The sequence below is a fragment of the Anopheles darlingi genome, chromosome 3 (assembly GCF_943734745.1).
Source record: "Anopheles darlingi chromosome 3, idAnoDarlMG_H_01, whole genome shotgun sequence".
Lineage (NCBI taxonomy): Eukaryota > Metazoa > Arthropoda > Insecta > Diptera > Culicidae > Anopheles > Anopheles darlingi.
In genome coordinates this window covers 70463468-70478467 of record NC_064875.1, presented here as the reverse complement: position 1 = coordinate 70478467, position 15000 = coordinate 70463468, and the positions used below count along the sequence as shown (strand labels likewise).

Here is a 15000-nt window from a genome sequence, read left to right as displayed (position 1 = left end):
TGTCCCTTTGTGTCTGACGCGCGTGAATCTCGGTTTTAGTTTACAGACTAGATGAAATGGGAAGGATACGAGTGAATTGATTTGTGATCTCGCCGTTCCTCATGGATAGACGAGAATTATTCCGAGTGCGATCCACTTTGTGACGACGAGTGACGAACAAACGAAATAAATGAAATCGAAAATCATCTATTTGAATTAATGTTTATTAGACAGAAAAAGATAAAAAAAATGAAGACACAACTATTGTTTTATGTCGAAATGCTAGATCATCATTAAAATGCTGGGTGGTTTTAAAGGAAGAAGAATACAAACAGAAAGATCACCACCAGCAGGACCATGATCGTGTAGAATATCTTTTTAATTGCGTACTTCTGATCTAGGGCAAGTAGGCTTTGACGAGCGGTAGCACGGATGGTGTTGACGCCTGCTGTGTTCGTGCTCGCAATGGAAGAGTATCGTGTAGGTTTAGCCTCGTCCGGGTATCGTAACCGCATCTTCACCAGTTCCGGATCGCCCACATGCATCGTCGTCCGACGCGAGGGTGATTCGCGTATTCCGCCGCCATCACCGAGCGGGACTGTTTCAGCTCTTAAACGGGACAGCCGCTTCGTGAACTCGCTGAGATACGGCGAATCGCTGGGATTGAATGGCGGATCGTCGCGAACAGTGGCCGTAGTGGTGATGCTGGTGCGATAAGATGATGATGATGATGACGTGATGTTTGGTATCGGTCGTGTGGAAGCCATTGTGCCACTAACGCTGCTAGTACTGCGAGGTTTGAAATGTGAAAGGTCCGAGTATTGATCCTCCGAGGTTGTGCGTCGTGCAGCAGAAGAGTCGTAGGTCCGATGCGAACCTCCAGCAACTGTAGCGCTCGTTGTTCGATTGTACAAAGCCTCCTTTACGACGGAAGGGGCAGCAGACGCAGCAGGTAACTGGAAGGGAGCCTCTACAATCTCAACATCATCTTCGCCATCTAAAACGATCGTTTCCAGCTCTGATTTTTCCGTATCGACTTCCATTTCTTCTAAGATCGGTGGTTGTTCCGGCACTTGCTGATGGATGTAGGAAGTCGTCACCATGTCTGCCCGGGTCAGCGAAGGACTTTTCGATTTGCGATCACGACGAGACAGCTGCGTTAGCGGGATCATATCTTCATCGGAATCCTCCAGGAGGGCCGCCACAGCCGCACTGTTAAGTTTGACCGGGGTGCTGCTTCGAGCCGAATCGCTGCCCAACCTTCCCTTTACCGGTGTTATTCGGCCTGATTTGCGTTTCGATGCGAACTCGGGTTCCGCCTCAGCATTCACCGTAACTTCCGACAGCTTCTTTACCGTTGGTTGAGCTGGTGCAGGTACCGGTTTGGTCGGTTTCGGCGCTACGCCTGCAAAAGTAGCGCGACGGTTGCTGGCCGCATCTTTTTTGGACGGGGTTTTCTTGGCGACGGTATTAACCGATTCGCTACTGTCCTCATCGGAAGAGTATCTGGCGACATTGATTGTTTCACGCCGACCCTTTGCGGGAGTACCGGTGCTGGTTTCCAGATGGTTCTTCAGCTTTTTCAACAAAACCTTCCGGGTGGTGCTCGTTACTGGCAGGTTCGCCATACCGTGCTTCAGCAACTGGAGCCGCAGCTCCTCGTTCGTCAGTTCGTCGAGATTTGCCTCCATCTCTACCAAACACTCCACACAACGAAAATACCGCTACAACTAGGACGAAAGGACAAAATTAAGTAGCTTTCTCTGAGAAATTCGCTAAAGGCAGGACGCGGATTTCACAAACAAAACTTTTGACGTTTTCGACAGGCGATGACCGTTTTATTTGAATTGATCGAGGGACACTCGAAATGCACGGGGTAAAATTCGCCCCATTAATTTTACTTTTTTGCCTCGTACTCGACTTTTTTGACCATTCGAGGAGCAGATGATTTCTGGTAGTTCTTGTAGTTCTTGTAGTTGTCGTTGTTTTGGTTTGAGGTTAGATTGAGGTTTTGCGGGAATTTTTGAACGTTTTTGAACAACGAATTTCGTGATAAAAAATTGATAATTGCAGCAACAGTAGGAATAACAGAGAATCTCCAGCAAATGTATAGTGAATAGAGGCTACCGCCGCAGATCACGAACGCGCTGGAGGCTGCCTAGAAAGCAAGAAGCCCAGGAAGTACTTAGGGTAAATCCTCGTCTTCTTCGTCTCCGTCTTTTTGTCTCCGATTCGCGGATAAAATTCTGCGACCCAAGATAAGATCCAAGTATGATTCGCTGCGACTGATGCTATTTTCGTTTTCCAACGAATTTTCTTTTTTTTCTAGTGAATGGCGATCCTTGGGCAGCTGGTTTTGGCGGCAACGTTTAGCCTCTTTGCGTACTACGTGTTCTGGGTGGCGGTCCTGCCGTTCATGGTGATCGATTCGAGTGGGGAAGGTAAGTGGAATAGCGCCGGGCCGCGACACGCGTGACGAGCGACAAAAAAACGCCCAATAACCTTGAAGTCTCTTCCTCACTTTGAATGACGACGGCAAGGTTTAATTGGTTTTATTGCGACAAGTGACTGCAACCAACCACGCGCTCGTGTCTAATATTGAACGATCGTCTCTCGCATCTTGATTTCAGAAAGCTGGATCTACTCGCTCTTTCCACCGATTCAATTTGCCTTCTTGCTGCCTGCGATCTTTGGTGTGGTGCTAGTCGGTGGTTTGTCGATCTTTTCCTGTTACCACTTGCGGGAGCATCTCGGCACGCACATCGTAGGAACGGTCGGTTGCTAGAAGGTGCACCAGAGAAGCAGAGAGAGAGAAAGACAGTTGTCTATTTTATCTCGCCTCGGTTACGTCGTGCGCTAGGATGATAAGCAGATTGGGTTTATTAGCGTGGAGCATTAAGTGTGCAAACCGTGGAACAGAAAGCTTGTAAGCCAGCGAACCATCTTACGACCCATCGCCCTTAATCCTTCCCAACGCCTGTACCTCACAACCTTCCGTACCCATTGATACGGTCGTTAGAGATAAGAGCACCTCCCAGTGGCGCGGTCATGGCTACACGAGGTTTTGATTAGTAAACATCACGAGTTTCCAACATCAAACCCGCCCCGATCGCCGCTCTTATCGCGCTCAACCGGCACTCAACTGATCGTCAGTCATTTCCATTCTGTGCAGATACTTGCAGCATTCAGGATTTTCGGGCGGCAAAATGGAAACGTGGTTAGTGATCGGTATATCGGGCGTGACGAATGGAGGTAAGACGACACTGGCCAAGTCGCTCGAATCGTACCTTCTCTCGCAACAGGGAAAAGGATTTTTTAAGGAAAACATCATGTTGAACCGTGTGGTGGCGCTGTGTCAAGATGACTACTTCCTACCAGTGGACAGCCCGAAGCATTGTGTGATCGAGAAGCTGAATCACATCAACTGGGAAATCCTGTCGTCGCTCGACATGGAGCGCATGTGTTACGATATCATGAAACTGCTCGGTCACAAGTTCATTCTTTACAACTGCCAGCAGTTGCGTGCACAGGAACGTGGCAACGAATGTGGTGGTATCGTAGATCAGCTGGAACCGATGATCCAAGATGAGGATAACATCTTTGCCGATCACTTTCTGACAAACTTCCTTCGGAAATACGATGAGAATGGAAACGGAGGTTGTGGTGGTACGGGAAGCGGGAGCTCTGGAGCTTCTGCAAGGACGACAAACTGGATTAAAAAATCGAAGAATGAACCATTCCACAATGTGAGCATTAAACTGAACGTGTTGCTACTGGAAGGATTCCTGCTGTTCAACCACCCGATCACGCTCGACCTGTGCGGCATAAAGTTCCACATACACTTGCCATACGAGAAGTGCTACTCCAGACGATTGCAACGTGTATACGATCCGCCCGATGTGGTCGGTTATTTTGAGATGTGCGTCTGGCCCATGTACGAGAAGCATTACAAGGAGTTCAAGGATCGGAAAGACATCTTCGTGCTGAATGGGGAAATACCGCAGGAGAACATCTTCAATTACGTCCTAAACTGCATCAAAGATCTGCTCTAGAACCTTAGCATTAGCAACTGTATAGCATCTGCTGTAACTGTGTGACAAGTACAAGATATCGATGAAACAAGATTCCACTTTACGGGTTAACGAGTTCCTTAGCTGTAAGACGCATGTAGGCATAAGCAAAAGTCTCACTGGTAGTGAGGCAGTCGGAAAACGGAATGATTTTGAATGACCAAATAAATAGACTAAAGAGTCCTCCTAAGGTGTAACACAGCTATGATTTACGATCTCTTTCATCTTCAATTCAGCCTCCGATTCCAACATACGTGCTCTTTCATTTCACTTTCCGATCGGCATTTGGCACTCATCAATCAATCAGTACAGTGCGAGGGGTGTGCGCTCGCGCTCTCGGAGACTAATGTCCGAAATCTTCTTCTTCTTCTTCTTCAATGAGGATTTACCCCAGTACGGCTATTGAATCCAGCTTCCTGGGCCTTCGCAAGCTAGCCTGCTGTCCGAAATCTGTACTCAATTCATAAACGTTCAGCTCAACGCACGATCGCAGCGAGGGCTATGCAAATAACTTTCTTTCTCGTTTGCTAAATAACTGCTGCGAAACCTCTCGTCTCTTTCCGCTATTCCACCAGGTTCCTGTCGGATTCACTTTTGGGGATTTCGCTGGATTTCTCTCTCTCATCTAAGTACACCGAATTCACCAAAAAGACTCGCCTTTTCGTCATTGGTCGTACCCGAGAACCGGTTTGGCACTGGTTATTTCGTCTGCCGGCAAATCGAAGCCTTATTGCCTTGTACATGATACACGAAAGCAGTCTGTAACCCATGGTGATGTGTATTCGCACATGTCGCCTATCACAAGCAACCAATATTTACCGAAATGTCTCTCAATTTGCGTACTTTACGCAATTCCGATTCAGATTCCGATTTCAATCTCCCGGAAAGGTACGTTTGGATGAAAATGGTAGATTCAGATACTTACACATGCGCCGCCCGATGGGGAAAGGTTAAATACCATTGGCCAATACGGGATCAAGAAATAACGTTTCCAAAATTTACAAAAAAAAGTTGTCCGACCAGCCGGCCGGCGACCGACACTCAGATGAAAGTCAAAATGAAATCGAAAGCTTCCGATTGTATTCCAGGAGCATGTTTAATTCATGCCTTCAACCTACCTAAATCCGTGCGATTCGAATGCGATAAGCGTGGTCAGATGTGTATCGGGATACTCGACTGGAAGCGGATCTTTCCAGATGGGTCGATGAAGTGCATTGCCCTTTCCTTGGTGTCTATCTTTCCTCTAATTCGCCGTTTCTAGCAGCAGCGATCGAAAGCTGTTGTACTTTGCATTGGTACAGTTCTTTATTCAGAAGTAACCTGGCCTGGCAGGGCGCAGGGAGATGCAGCGACTTATATTCTCTACTGTTCCTATGCTCTATAGCGATGGATTGTGTTTTCCATAGTTTCTCTAAGGTGCTATGACGATATGATACAACAAAGGTAAAGAAAACATTTGAATCCTTCTTGTTGCGATTGCGAGTAGCAATTAAAAGAACGGAGAATTGCATTCCGCAGTACAGGTTCGTTGATTGACAAGCTTAATAAAATTCTATTTTATCTTGCCAACGGACAGCGTGATGAATCTGTAGGCCGTATCCGTGTGCTGCACTATGTTCTGTGTGTCTGGCTTCAGCGCATCATAAGTGGTCGTCCATCCTCATTACCTTCCTGTCATGTTTAAAACGATCAAGGTGTACGCTCTCCTTCTTGCTTTAGCTTCATTTCATACTGTGTGCAGACACGTGTCTCGTAACACCTTCACGAAGGGAAGGGTCGTGGGTTCTAAATCACGGCAGGATTTTAATCAACACGGGCAAAGAGCCTGAGAGAGCACAGAGCATAGCTGTTCAAGCTACATCGCGTGTATCGCTGTGTAGATCGCAAGATCGCGAAAAGGGTATGCGCGAAAACCCAAGAAAGAAGAGCCGCGTAGGTCGTCGTCGGTCGGTCGGTCGGTCGGCCGGTCGGTTCATTAACTTACTCCTATAAATCTTTGCGAAATCTTCTTTTCCAGCATTCTCCTCCTGAGAGGAGTGTACGGGAACACGCAGCGGAAATCAGCTTAGGTTGCCGTTGATGTTCTCTCCTGCCAGCATCCAATCCAACGTTCAATTATATTATTATGTGATCGAGGGCCAATGGTCGATCGCCTGGCGTAGAGGGCAAACACTCTTCTTCGTCAGAAAGTTCAGAACCCAGCGGCAGGATGCTGGATCAGGGGGATCGTCCAGTTCGAATTGGGTTTGCTTTTTGATTTTTTGTTGAATCTCCACTAAGAACCTTTGGCGATATTATTTATTAGCAGTCTAAACGAGACACGAATATTTTTTTATAATTGACTTGTGCAAAACGATCGAATCCGATCTGTAGATCGTTCAGAAACTTTGGTAAAAAAGTAATATTATAAGATCTACAGAACTGTACTCTGCTGAAACGATCTTTAATCTCTGCAAATGTTTCGTCTCTGGAGTAAAGCAACGATTCTAAACAGCAGCCGTACAGACAGTCGACAGTTTGCTACCCTTTTTGCCACTTTCGTTGAACTTGATCTTGACCTTGACTTCTTGGCCGCACTTGTGTACATCTTCGGCCACTCCTTCGGGTAGCGACAACGATATACTGGCGATGAAAACGATTATGTGCAACAAGTAGCGAATGGCCAAAGATGGCGGTACATGCCGCGAGGCGACGACACAGCAGCCGAACATGGACACCAATTTTCAACAGCGATGAGCAAACGGGCTGGATTCCCGCTGCTGGTGTCAGGGAAGGGGAATCAATTTATTGGCTCTCGATCGGTCACTAACGGCGGCTGTTGACCACGCCACACGCTCTCTAATGGACGCAATGGAGAAAAAGCGACGCCAGGCCAAGCCAGGCCAGTACCGAGACAAGCAGATTGCACGCGTCAGAGAACGTACAGCGACGACTACGTGCCCGACATGCTCGACGTGCCCGACGTGCAATTATCCTCGGTTCTACTCCCCGTTTCTTCCTTTCTTAGATCATGTAGACGATAAATTAGATTGCACTCTGCCCATTGTGCCCCAAGGGTCGCAAGAAGAAACCACAGCTGGAAATTGAAACACACAGAGCAGCAACGTTATTTAAGATTTTTTGTACATTTTATTATTTTTTTCCTTAAATTTTCCACTTCTTCTTCGTTCTATATTCATTGTTTGCGCACTTTCTGCTCTCTCTCTCTCTCTCTCTCTCTCTCTCTCTCTCTCTCTCTCTCTCTCTCTCTCTCTCTGTTTCGCCCCTCTTCGCTCTGTCGTTCTTTTTTCCTTTCCTTTCTTATACTCTGTATCTCTTTCCGTTGGTCATTCTTGTATGCTATAGCTCTATATCGATCTCGACCAGCGCTTGCGTTGCGTCTCATTATGCAATGTGCAACTTGCCTTGGCCTCAGCCTACAATGCAATAAATTAAGAAAAGAAAATACAAGCAATCTATCCATAGCTGTCTGTCGTGCGTGCGGATGTGTGTTTGTTTGTGTGTATGTGCGCCACTCGTCCCAGACTTGCTTTAAATAAATAAATTAAGAAGCTCGGGTGCACGGAAGGCACCTCGTCTGCTCGCCATTAAAAATTGTCGCGATCCTCGGTCGGTCTGCAGTCGAGGGATCGAGTGGCGCGCATCGTTTGTTGGATTCTATTAATGTATGAAGAATGGCCGGTGGAACGGAGGAGGTATGGCACGGATTCCTTAGAAAAAGAAAGGAATTAGACCGGCCACCACCTCCCCTGCTCTACCGAACCGTCTCCATGAGGGGCGTGTTCTCGTATGGCGTTCTGTCGATCGACGGTTTACGGTACCGCTGGCGGTATCGCGATCGTGCCGCGTTCGTCGTCGCAGCTTAGGGACTGGCGGCGACGGCGGCTTGGTTTTCCGGTTGAACCGGATCGACCGCAGTGTCTTGGCTTGAGGCTGGTGGGCTGGCCGTGCTGGGTCGGAACAAGTTCTGGACACCCTGTACGATGTTCTGGATGGGATTGAGGGGCTGCTGCGTCTGCTCGGAGTTGGTGGCCGGTCGGTTGAAGACCGAACCAACGGCATTCTGGACCTGCTGGATGATATTCGGGCGAGTCGTAGCCTCAGCCGTCTCAGCATTAGCATTGGCCGCGTTCGGGTTGAAGAAGTTCTGGACGTTCTGGGCCAGCTGCTGGACAAGATTTGGGGCGGCAGTGGTCGGACTCGCGGCCGGTTCGTCCTGAGATCCTTCGGCATTGTCGGCTGCAGCGGGAGCTGCTGCTACAGGAGTGTTAGAGGGACGGTTGAGGGCCTGTCCGAGAGGAGTACCCTGGATAAAGTTGTTTACTGGCTGAATGATCTGCTGGAGCAGATTGGGGCGACCGGTGGTGGTGGAACTACCGTCCTGGCGGACTTCGTTGGCGCGAAGCGCTTGGTGTGGCTCAGCTTCAACTTCCTTCACCGGCGAAAGATCCTCAGCGATCGGAACCGATTTCACGGCACCGACAGGTTCCTCGACAGCCACGGCATCCTCTACCTTCTCGACGTTCTCTACCACCTCAGGCACAATGACGCTCTTGACGGCAGCCGGAACGGCAGCGGCCACGACTTCCTCTTTCTTTTCTTCCTCGACGTTGCTCACGACGACGGCGGCGGGCTCATTAACGACCTCAACAGGGGCGGCCTGGCGGAGGGAATCGATCGGCGCGACAACCTTCTCCTCGACGGCTTCAGCAACCTTTTCCTCAGCGACGACAGCGACTGGCTCCTCGACTGGCACGACTGGCGCTACCTGCCGCAGCGACTCAACAGGAGCGACCACTTTCTCCTCGGTCGCCACAGCCACGGGCGCATCGACGGGCTTTACGGCTTCGGCCACGGGTTCGACCTCGGCGATGGTCTTCACGGCTGGAGCGACGACGGGAGCGACGGCTTCCGGTACGGGAACGGCCGAACGCAGCGACTCTACCGGGGCAACCTGTTCTTCCTTCTCTACCTTCTCAACCTTTTCAACGACAACTTCGGAGACGATCTCCTTCTCAACGGCCACCGGCAGTACAGACTTTACCTGAGCGAAATCCTTCTTCTCTTTGTCCTCCCCTTTGTCGGCCTGCACCGTCTCGACAACGACGGCCACGGGCTCAGCAATCTCGACGACCGGTTCGACCGACTTCAGCGATTCCACTGGCGCCACCTCGACATCCTTCACGGCCACAGCAGGAACGGACTCTTCGGCCTTCTCCAGAATCACCTCCGGTACGGTCTTGACAGCGGGAACAGCGGCCGGAACGACGGCTTCCTCCTTGGCAGGCTCAACAGTCTCAACGGCGACGACGGCAACCGGTTCCTGCACCTCAGCAATCGGAGCAGCACTACGGAGCGATTCCACGGGCTCGACAATCTCACTCTGCACGGCGACTACCTCGACGGGTTCGACCTCCTTGGCAACGGCTTCGGCAACTTCCTGGACTGGCTCGACACTTCGCAGCGATTCGACGGCGGCCACTTCCTGTGCTTCGACGGCGGCGGCGGCGGCGGCTGCCGGCTCCTCGGCAGCAACGGCCTGCTGCACCACAACGGCCACCGGTTCTTCGGCGATCTCTACGGCCTTTAGCTGGGCTGAAGGTTGCTCAGCAGCCATAACCTCCTCGACGGCACGGATCACCTCGCTCTCCGGGACGGTCGCATCGGCTACGGCTTCAGCCGCAATCACGGTCGCGGCTACCTGTGGCTCCGGCTCGACCGCTTGCGCTTGCTGTTGCTCTACCGTGCTCTGACTCGCGACGGGCTCGATCACCTGATCGGCAACGGCGGCCACCGGCACCGGTTCCGACTCTTCGACTGCGACCGGAATCTCGGCCTTCTTCAGCTCCGCCACTGGTGCTACTGCATCTGCATCTGCTGGCGCGGCCACGACAACCGTGGCCTCCGCTGGTGGTGCATCCTCCTCACGACCGACGCGCGTCAACGAAGCACTTAGCACACCACCAACGGCACAGGCCAGCACACACAGGACCAATAGCTGCCGCATGTCTTGTATCTTCACTGATCTTGGTTCCACTGCTAACCGACCGACCACCAACTCTCTTCAATCTCTTTTTCACTGTTCCCGCTGGCCGGGTTCGTGTCCTGCTACCTGTCGATCACCGGAAGTCTTTCGTTCGTTCGCACACCAAATGCGAAATAGCGTAGCGTAGCAGCGCACACCTTCCTTCCTTCCTTCCTTCCTTTGAGCAGTCTGCACTTGGCCAATTAATGTCTCCGACTGAGTGTAAAATGAGAAAGAAGCTCGGTTTTATATCACCGGCACCAGCGAGCGCTCCCGATCCCGCCGTCGCATCCACCGTGTGTCCAGTGTCCACCCCAGCCCACACCAGCAGCCTTTGCTGGCGGTGTGTTGGTGTGTAAGCCGATGACCCGTTATGTTTTTTTTCTCTCTTCTCTTCTTTCTTTCTCTCTGCACCTCGCGCCTCTTTCTTCCTCTCCATTTCTTACCATTTCTTTCCCTTTGACCGTTTTTTTTTCGTTCGCTCGCTCGCCTTCTCTCGCTCTCTCTCTCTCTCTCTCTTTCTCTGGCGCGGGCGCGCGCAAAGTCTCGGCGACGACATTGCTTGATTTGCCTTTCCGGCGCGGTCATGGGGTAACAAGGAGTGGCCAAGGAAGGCCCTCGCTTCTTCCCGTGTGCTTCCTGTACGCGTCGCGATCTCGTTATCTTTCTCTCTCTCTCTCTCTCTCTCTCTCTCTCTCTCTCTCTTTTTCGTCTTGACCATTCCCCCGAGGGATCCATTATGTTGGCTCCAGGGGGGTTGGTTGCTTGATCATGAGCCATGTGTGTGTGTTTGTGTGTGTATGCGAGCGAAATGGGATGAAAAGGTACACCTAGAGGTACGCAACGAGCGATCGAGTGCGAGATCGTTTAGGATGTGCGTGTGCCTCCCCCCCCCCCGACAAGGCAGGACAGGACCGGCGCGGTGGCGCAGGCGTCACGAGGCATGTTTTGTGAGAACGACTTTTTGCAATTGAAAGAACCAACGAATGAACATAAAACGATCGCACCACGATCGTGTGCTTGCGCTTGCTTTTTCTCTCTTTCACTCGATCGCTGGCACGGATGGATGGTCGTCGCGATATCGTGTTGTGGCCACTCCTGCGGGCGGTGCGGTTCTGTGCCCGCGTGTCCCGACCGGCCGGACACACAATCATAAATTAGCAATTGGCAATGCTTACCAGGAGACAGGCCAAAGGCTGTAGCCAAGATGTAATATTTTTACATGCCAGTGACAAAAAGGAGCAAAGGAGCAGTGGCCTCCCTCTCCTCCTTCTCCTCCTCCTCCTCGGAGCATGCGCTTTTCACTGTCATATGACTACATACGCAATCGAGGGTACCAGTACTTGTGCCCGCGATGATGATGATGATGATAATGCGTTCTCGAGCATGGGCTTGCTGAATCATTAAGCTACATTCTATTGGACAGCGTTGTTGGCGTTGTTGGCTGCTGCTGTTGGCGTATGATTGATCATTTGCGTGATAAGCACCTTGTCAGAGGTTCGCCTTCGTTGTCATGGTACCGAGGACTAGAGAATCGAACAAGCTCTAGGTCTGCTACGATTTCTTGATGTAATTCTGCTCTTCCAATAAAGTAAAACGACCGCATCGCAACGCTTGATTCCTATTTCGATCAATCCGATACTCCGGGCGATCCGAGCCATGGCTCCCGGGGTCAATGAAATCGAAGTAATAAAAGTCGCAAATTCTCGATTTCCTTTCCCCCTGGATCGCGATGCTGTGCGAAATCTTTTGCGGAGATCGAAACAGCATGTTGAGCAGTATTAATCAATTTTATGATCGCACACGCGATTCTCAGGCTCTGCGGTCTGCGGGAAACAGGGAAATGGTTTCTATGGCGCTGTTTGCTGCTGCTTCCTGTTTTCGAATAAGCGCTGCTCGGGATGACCAACAAGAACGCGGAGCAGCGTCCGAGAGCAGAAGCCGGCTGATGCTGTCGCCCCGTTAGCCACCGATGGATCGGTCGATGGTCAAGAACGTTGGAGAAGTCGTCGGGCGGGATCTGCCGTTATATCGCTAGCCGGATAGCCATAGCCGATAGCCCTTGGCCTACCCACGTCTTTAGTCAAATTAGTCCGGTTAGGCCACCGGGGGCGAGGGGAGGAGGGCATAGGGAACGGCTTATCGCTGCAGGCGCCCTAGCAAGGTGACCGTGGCCATAAGACGAATAAATTAGTCTCTCCCTTTCCTTCTCTCTGTCTGTGGTTTCTATCTATCGCAGGTTCCCTTACTGCTCCGCTTAGAAAACGTCCGATTCGGCGGGGAGAGCGTTGATGTGTGTCCGGAGTGTCCAAGTTAACGGGACTTTGGGAGGGTGAGAGAGACGAGGAGGGGAGGGGGGGAGGAGGGGGATCAATAAAACCCTGCTTTTTCTCTATCTCTCTCGCTCCCCCTCTGGCGTATCCTGCCGATGGTGTGGTGGCTTAAGACGCAATAAATCTGCTCCAATGTGGCCGCCGCGCCGTTTCGAAACCCTAAGGGCTTCGTGCCTTTTTGGAATCTATTTTTAGTGACAAAACCCAATCGAGGGAAGCGGATATAGCACGCAATCAAGGGTCGACCGGCACGGGGCCACAGATCGACCTACGCGATCCGGAGCACGGTCGTACCGCATAATGCGGTTTGTGGCGTAGCATCATCATCACCACCATCGTCGGAAGAATGTCTACGTTCTCGAAACGTGGACGATGGCTGGAAAAACCCAGTCCCTGCCCGCCCCCCGGTGGGGGAACGCGACGATGTTGTTGTGCCATTAGAGGCTGGCTAGCGGCCGGAGCACCTTAAATCGAAAAGAACTGTTACAGCCATAAACGGTCGGCCAGATCAGGGGATTGGGTCCCGGGGGTCTTGCGCCAGTGGATGATAAAATGTAATGGAGCCATTTTCGATTTTATTTGAATGATCTCTGGACAAACAAGCGGCCTCTATTGTGTGCGTGTGTGTGTGTGCGTGTGTGTGCGTGTGTGTGTGGTGGGGACATTCCACTGCGCTCAGCCCAACAAAATGCAACTCCTCCTTCCCCTGACACCAGAAGGAGACACCGCGAGAGTCCGAGCCGAGTGCTTCGGTTGTCATCTTGTTTGGTCACATTAGAACGCAGCATGCAGGAGGAGACCCTGATGGGGGGGAGGTGAAGAAGGTGGTTTGTGGTTAACGATGATACCAGCGGCATAAATAATGCTGGACGATGGGGTCAGCGGACTAGCAGTGGACTGGAGTGCCGCTGCTGCTGCTGCTGATGCTGCTGTTGCTAACGATCCTCTGGGCGCAGAAACATGCAACATAATAGGGCGCACAAGTACGGTCGGTGCAATGAAACAAGATAGAGAAAGAAAGAATGAGAGAGAGAGAGAGAGAGAGAGAGAGAGAGAGAGAAAAGGAAAGAGGAAGAGAGAAAAAGAGAGAGAGAGAGATTGCAGACAGAGTGCACTGAAGGGCCAGATAAAGTGTTTTATTTTTATCTCGCTTGTGGCTCGCTTTCTTCCATTGCACATCGCGTAATCATAATTTATGCTCTCGGTGCCCGTCCCCCATCGCCATCACCTGCTTCTTGGGTGTGCGCGCGTTTGGAGCGTTCGATTGAAAACAGGTTCATCCCGTGTGCTGCGTCCAGAAGCTTCCGAGGTAGCCCGGGATCGCCGAGATTCTCGGCGAGATAACCGCGGGGTCTGCGTCGTTCCTGGGAAGGGTGGGTCCTGTGGCCGTGACGTGGCATAAGGCGTGCCTCGATGCACCAGGATCCGGGATGGGATGGGTAAGGGGGAAAATCACGGTCCCTCCCCAGGTCCGATGCATGTTATTATGCAATTTTGTCCATTCTGCAATCGCGATGCCATCCCATGCTGCTGCTGATGCTGTCTGTGGGCAACATTTCACCATCTCCTTCGCAGTGCGCGTTCCCGCTTATTAGTACTTTCTTGTTATTATTGCATTCCCTGTTTCACGCAGCGCAACCGGAGGTTCGTGCCTTTTACGCGCAGCAATAAAAAAGCCACACAGAACGGTTGATCCTGTTCTTCTGCGCGAGATAGGAATCCGTCCACCGCGGCTGCTACTGCTGCTGCTACTTGGATGCTTGAAGAAGAGCGAACGAAACTAAAAATAAGTCCATCTATAGCGTATCGCGCGCGAGATCGCCCCGTCATGCGGTTACTTCGTTGCTATTGGCAACGCGGTTGGCGGCCATCGTACCTGGACCGAATTTGGATTTTCTATTTTTCGCGATACACCCAGCGATTGTGTAGAGTAGAATAGCGTGGAAAGCATTTGTTGCTATTTTTATATCCCGTGGAGAGCGATGGAATGTACTGCAGCACTGCAGCAGCAGCAATTCGTTCGAGAGACGAACAACAAAAGACTTGCCCGCAAGCGACGAACTCGCCTCACTCTGCATCTTCCACCGTACAAATCGCTGCTTGTATATTGATAAGCGCGACATGTAAACAACTGGCGCCATTTGCGGTTTTTCTTGCTGCTCCTTCGTTCGTTCGTTGCTTGCTTGCTTCGCAAAAAAACCCGCTGGAGAAAACAAATTTCTCGTCCGTTCGATATTTCCAAGAACCCGGCGCGCAGGGGCGCACACACAAACACACACACACAGTGTGCGACGCTCGGAACCTGGGGAGAAATTTGGGTTCCGGATTTTGCGCGCGGGGATCAACCCCGCGAGCGACATATATACGACACCCTCGGCGCAGCATCGATCATAAAAAAGGCACAAACAGGGTCATGCCGCATGCCGTTTGGAGAAAAGTTGACGGATTGCTTTCGGATTCCGCGCGAGGGGGCTCTCCGGGGATCAAATCAGCCGCCGTACTGTGGCTGTCAGTTCTGGAGCACCACGCGAGGGCGCGGGCGCTGTCTATGTGTGTGCAGCAAAAGTTCTCTGCCCCCCTTCCCTGGTTGGCT

The 15000-nt window shown here is 51.3% G+C and overlaps 4 protein-coding genes across 5 annotated transcripts in view; 2 read left to right on the top strand and 2 right to left on the bottom strand.

The window, feature by feature from the left end:
- LOC125956872 (xyloside xylosyltransferase 1) overlaps positions 1 to 182 on the top strand; it is a 2486-nt gene extending 2304 nt beyond the window's left edge. The window contains exon 1 of the mRNA XM_049689136.1: positions 1 to 182. This exon is cut by the window's left edge and continues 2304 nt beyond it. The gene's annotated coding sequence lies outside the window, so the exon portion shown is untranslated.
- Positions 161 to 1766, bottom strand: LOC125956869 (otefin). Its single transcript, XM_049689133.1, has one exon. The coding sequence runs from the start codon at positions 1668 to 1670 to the stop codon at positions 291 to 293; it is 1380 nt and encodes a 459-aa protein (XP_049545090.1). The 5' UTR covers positions 1671 to 1766; the 3' UTR covers positions 161 to 290.
- A 216-nt stretch (positions 1767 to 1982) lies between these two features.
- On the top strand, positions 1983 to 4243 carry LOC125956882 (nicotinamide riboside kinase 2). Of its 2 annotated transcripts, none has more exons than XM_049689150.1 (3): positions 1983 to 2169; positions 2309 to 2420; positions 2610 to 4243. In XM_049689150.1, exon 3 carries the CDS (start codon positions 3186 to 3188, stop codon positions 4029 to 4031), a length of 846 nt encoding a protein of 281 aa, XP_049545107.1. In that variant the 5' UTR covers positions 1983 to 2169; positions 2309 to 2420; positions 2610 to 3185; the 3' UTR covers positions 4032 to 4243. The 2 variants fall into 2 exon arrangements, with proteins under 2 accessions (XP_049545107.1, XP_049545108.1); XM_049689151.1 differs by having other exon boundaries at positions 1983 to 2248.
- A 3668-nt stretch (positions 4244 to 7911) lies between these two features.
- On the bottom strand, positions 7912 to 10056 carry LOC125955751 (titin homolog). The gene has a single exon (XM_049686895.1). It carries the CDS (start codon positions 10054 to 10056, stop codon positions 7912 to 7914), a length of 2145 nt encoding a protein of 714 aa, XP_049542852.1.
- Between the last annotated feature and the right edge of the window lie 4944 nt (positions 10057 to 15000).